The sequence below is a fragment of the Apaloderma vittatum genome, unplaced genomic scaffold (assembly GCF_000703405.1).
Source record: "Apaloderma vittatum isolate BGI_N311 unplaced genomic scaffold, ASM70340v1 scaffold37712, whole genome shotgun sequence".
Taxonomy (NCBI): Eukaryota; Metazoa; Chordata; class Aves; order Trogoniformes; family Trogonidae; genus Apaloderma; species Apaloderma vittatum.
The window spans coordinates 1-5,105 of NW_009705932.1; the positions used below are offsets into that span (position 1 = coordinate 1).

Consider the following 5,105-nt stretch of genomic DNA (forward strand, 5'->3'; position numbering starts at 1 on the left):
CTCTCACACGCTGCTCGGTGGCAAAAGTGCTTCGGCTGACAGAGGAGGAGTTCGCGTACCTGCAGAGAAAGCAAGGGAGGCTTCCATCTGTGCCCTCAGAGCCGTCTGTACCCAGCCGGGTGCTGGCACTTGCCAGGTGCCCGGTAACGTGCCTGGGTTTCTCGTTGCAGATGATCGAAACACTTGTAGCCACGGACGCTCAGGAGCTGCTGCAGCAGCTCACAGCCCTGCTGGAGCAGGAGCTGAGATGTCAGCCAAAGGCCTCTGGGCTGAGACTCCTTGAATCTGCTCACGATAATGGGCTCCGAATGACTGCCAGGCTGCGAGACTTTGAAGTGAAAGATCTCCTCAGCTTAACTCAGTTCTTTGGCTTCCATACGGAGACGTTCTCACTTGCTGTGAATTTCTTGGATAGATTCTTGTCAAAAATGAAGGTAAAGCTTGTGCAAGTATAAGCTCTCAGTAATGAGCTTCTGCTTATTGCAGCCTTGTTCCTGTTATGAGTATCTTTGGTTTAGATGGCGAGAGGTTAAGCTCCTTCCAGAGAGTCGGATCACACAGGAGCTAAAAAATGGTTTTGCCTGTTCAGATTTGAAAGCTATTTTCTCTGGAAAACAGAAGGAAGAGGGCACCAGTTTCAACTTGAGGATGCCCATAGGTTTGGAAATGCCGGCCGTAGTCATGGGTTAGATTAAGACAGATTGTCTTGCCTGTTGTATGTATACGAGGACACCTTGTAAGTCAAAGTCATATTTTACTGCTGTTTTAACGTACCCATAAGTGTATCAAGAGGCTTGATGCTGTTCAGCACTTGGAATCTGGTAAAACATTTAGTTAGCTCTCCATTCTACCATGCATATGTGGCATGCTGACCTGGGTTGTTTTTAATTGTCTAACGAGACAGGATTACCACTGTACTATTTGGTCAAGAACAAAAGCTTGTTTTCTTTGTGTGTTAAAACAAAAATGAGAAAGCGAGATGGAGTGGATAGGAAAATGATGATTTGAAAGACTCCTGAGTCCAAAATAAGCGGTAAAAATGGGGACTGCAGTGCCTATGGACTAAAACACATCAGTTTGTATCTCACTTTTTAGATGAATGTGGCAGAACTTGTAGCGTGTAACGGTCTCCTTACTTAGTTAAATAAAGATAAGAATGTAAGTAGATAAAAGACATATTTCTTGATCTTCACAAAAAGAACAGCTCCCCTGTTGCCCCTCTTGTGTTTTTTTCCTGAAATGCATTGGTGTCTGCATACTTTGCTACTTACATGTTGAAATGGCTGATCAAAGGCCTTCCTCTTTGAAAGCAAAAATTTATTTTTCTTTAGGTACAGCCTAAACACTTGGGCTGTGTTGGACTCAGCTGCTTCTATCTGGCTGTGAAGGCATCAGAAGAAGAGAGAAATGTTCCCTTAGCCACTGACTTAATTCGAATAAGCCAGTACAGGTTCACTGTTTCTGATATGATGAGAATGGAGAAAATCATATTGGAGAAGCTGTGCTGCAAAGTCAAAGCTACAACAGCCTTCCAATTTCTACAACTGTATCATTCACTTATTCATGAGAATTTAAGCTCTGAAAGGTAAAATATCTAACACTTATTTTGCTATGACTGCATGTGATCAGGAAGTCTGTGTGGAAAAGGAAGCAGGACAATAACCAAAGTGATTGGTCTTTCTATACTTACAAACCCCACAAACTTTGTCCCTTATTCGTAAATATATTAAGCGTGACTATCTGTGGTTTAGTGTTTCTTTAATTTTAAATGCTGCTTGTATAAATTGATCTAAAGAGTATTGCTTCCTGAGCCAAACCCTAAACTTACTCAATAATGGTGGTACAATAAATCTCTGCTTATGCTGCACTAAGCGTTGCCTCACTGGAAAGATTTCAAAATCTGGCTTAGAAAGAGATTCCTTTTGCTAGTAAGCATAAAAATTCCTTTCTGGTAAGTGATTTTGACAATGCAACTCTCCCCAAAGTAACGTGAGATTTATTTTTGGCATTAGGACTGCCAAAACTGAACACCTGTTTGACTGTAACCCTAGAACTTCTGGGACAAATGAGGCCTTTGTTTAGATAATGAGCATTCTTGCTGCTTCTCTGAGTTCTCGGTGTGGTGCTGGCTTGATGAACCTTGCCGCCTTCTACATTCACTCACCTATTTTTGTTACAGGAGAAAATGCCTTAATTTTGAGAGACTTGAGACCCAGCTTAAGGCATGTCACTGCAGAGTCATGTTTTCTAAAGCCAAGGTGAGTATCTTGAGAGCTCAGAGATGACGAGACTACTGAAACTTCAACAAAGCCGCGTTTAAACACATTTTCTCTCTCTCCAGCCTTCTGTCCTGGCACTGTCTATTATGGCACTGGAGATAGAAGAACAAAAACTGCTGGAGTTGGCAGAGGCATTGGAATTTCTGCAGTTGCATTCCAAGGTATGTATGTATAAAGTTTCAGGGGAGAAAGGAAGACGAATGCATGCAAGAAGCTTTTCCCGGTGGGGAAATGGAAGGGTCCATTGGCTTACTGTTTTCTTTTGTGGCTTTCTTGGGGGTTTTGTCCATTTGGCTTGTGGTCTTTGGCTTCCTATCTTAGGTGAAGAAGCTGAAAGTACAGGTATGAACTAAGGATTTAATGAGTTATATGAGATTCTGTCTTGCTGTTTAGATAAACAACAGAGATTTGACCTTCTGGAAAGAACTGGTGTTGAAGTGCCTTACAGAATATTCCTCGAGCAAGTGTTCCAAACCAAATGTCCAGAAATTAAAATGGATTGTGTCTCGACGTACAGCAAGGCAGCTTAAACATAGCTACTACAGAATAACACACCTTCCTACAATTCCAGAGACCAGCCCGTAAGAGGTAACTCCTTGTAAAATCAACTTCTGATAAGGTAGAACTAACTAGCTACCTCAAAGTTCCTTACTTTGGAGAGGTAACCTCTTGAAAGCCATGTAACATAAACGCAGTAGGCCTGTCGGAGGGGCTGCTCTGTTCTCGTGTTCATGCTTGAGCCGGTGCTGTACCTAAAGAAGTGGCAACCTAATACACGAGTGCTGGAGAAAGAACTGATCCTCTGGTGTGCCGTGGGAGCAGATCTGTGTTCTACAGACATTGGGACCTCATTCAAACTAATGTGGAGTAAACTGGTAAAAAGGCAGAGGAAAAACTTGGCTTGCTCCCGTCTTAAAAAGAATCGGCTAAGAGGACACAATTGCCTATTAGAATGTGTTTTTTGTAAGCACTCATGTAAACCACTTAAACAGGAGATGTCTTTATATGGTTTTACTTGTGTAGCTGATTGTTTAATAACTATAAATATAAATATATAAATAACTTTATAATAACTATTAAAAAACGATACATAACTTTTTAATAACTTATATAAATAAAAACTATAATTCAGTTACGTTACTTTTTTTTTTACTCTGTAGAAATTGTGAACTGCTTCCTTATCTAGACATTCATTCTAAAGGCTACATATTTTCCGTAACAGCTGTCCTGCTGTGGTCTTGCTATAATTAAGTCTGTTGCTTTATGTGGCTCTTGTAGGAGGCCCTTCAGTTGACTGGCTTGCTTTGTTTTTTGATTTATTTTTTTACAGGATTACATTAAAATGAGGAGAGAACCATCTTATGTGACCTTGTCAACAGGCACGTGAATATCTGAAACATGATCTTAATAAACGAAGAGCTCAACTCATGGAAAGAATATGTAACATTTCAGACTAAAGATCCTTCCAGCAAATAGGTTCTTTTCCTGGTGATTGCAATAGTTTTCAGTCTTATTTGTTAGACTGTTTACTGATCAGTGAAATACCACGCTACCCATACAAGGAATTTTAACACCTACTAGTTTGTAGAGCAGCTTGTATAGACTAACCTTGGTTTACTGTAACTGCAGGTGCTGAATTAAATATACAATTTCAAAAATCTAGTTGACTTTCCAAAGTTAATGTGGCACTAGGAAAACACCATGTGCAGCAGCATGTTGCGGCAGTGTCTCAATCAAGCTGAAGATTAATCCTGCTCGGTATTACTGACAACAGCAAATGCTGTCAGTCCACCTGATGTGCTGTCAGGGCAGTGTCGTGTGTTCGCATGTTCCTGCTGGGCAGGGCACTGGCCTTCTACCACACACACACTAAAAACTAGGCTGTGGGACACCCACTGAACACATCAGGTAGCTAGAGCAGAAGGAAAGAGAAACCTTATTTCGTTGCCTAAGAAAAGGTAGTCACTGTAACACAGTACCTTCAGGATTTTGTAAGAGGCGTAGTTTACAGAAATTACAAATAATTTCGTAGCGTAACAACCTCATGATACTTAAGGAAGACAGAGGGAAGATACTGGGTCGCCTGCCCCGAGTCTGATACCAGTTTTCCGAAGTTTCACTGTGCAAGAGGTAAATGCTGATGCTGAGCAGGTGCATTTTTACAGGCACAGTAGGAGCAGGGCTAATGCCCCATCTTGGCCTGTTACGTAAGAGCAATCTAGCTGAGAAACATTAAAGATTGCTTCAACTCTGATCTCTTTAATAGTAAGCTTCATAAAACCCAGCTGTTTTTTCTCAAGACCAGATGGGTACTTGAGGCATATCATGCTTGTAGTGCTAACGAGGAGGTGAAGAATAAGAATGTATTAAGATGAATAGAGGTGTTAGGAGAATGTTGCTACGGAGCTCTTGAATTCTGTGTCACTGTGGAGCAGGGGCTGTTAGCCACGGGCTGTTCGTAACCAACGGCCACAGGAACTGACACAGCAGAGAAGAGGAGATCAGAATGTTCTGGATACACAGCGTGGGCTCAGATGTTACCCACCCAACCCCTTCCCTGTACAGGAGGAACTGTGGGGGAAACCATTCTTTGCGTATCTCAAACTAGTTAAACCTTACACAGAGGACTTCATACCAAAGCTCTGTACTGGACAAATCGAGGCTTCTCATGAACTCACGGGCGTGACTGCACCACATAACACATAATTGGGTTTTGCATCTGCCAGTGCTCTCTGTGCATTGTATAATGTCTGCATAAACCATCCAAGGGATTTGGGCGAAGGTGTGGTCAGCCTGCTGGGAGAGATGGAGAAGATGCAATGTGCA

At 41.9% G+C, this 5,105-nt stretch overlaps 1 protein-coding gene across 1 annotated transcript; it reads left to right on the top strand.

Annotated features, from left to right (window-relative positions):
- The first annotated feature begins 170 nt into the window (after positions 1-170).
- CCNG1 (cyclin G1) lies at positions 171-3,752 on the top strand. The gene is made up of 6 exons (XM_009865601.1): positions 171-434; positions 1,332-1,585; positions 2,180-2,258; positions 2,342-2,440; positions 2,673-2,867; positions 3,610-3,752. The coding sequence occupies exons 1-5, from the start codon at positions 171-173 to the stop codon at positions 2,862-2,864; spliced, it is 888 nt and encodes a 295-aa protein (XP_009863903.1). The 3' UTR covers positions 2,865-2,867; positions 3,610-3,752.
- The last annotated feature ends 1,353 nt before the right edge of the window (positions 3,753-5,105 follow it).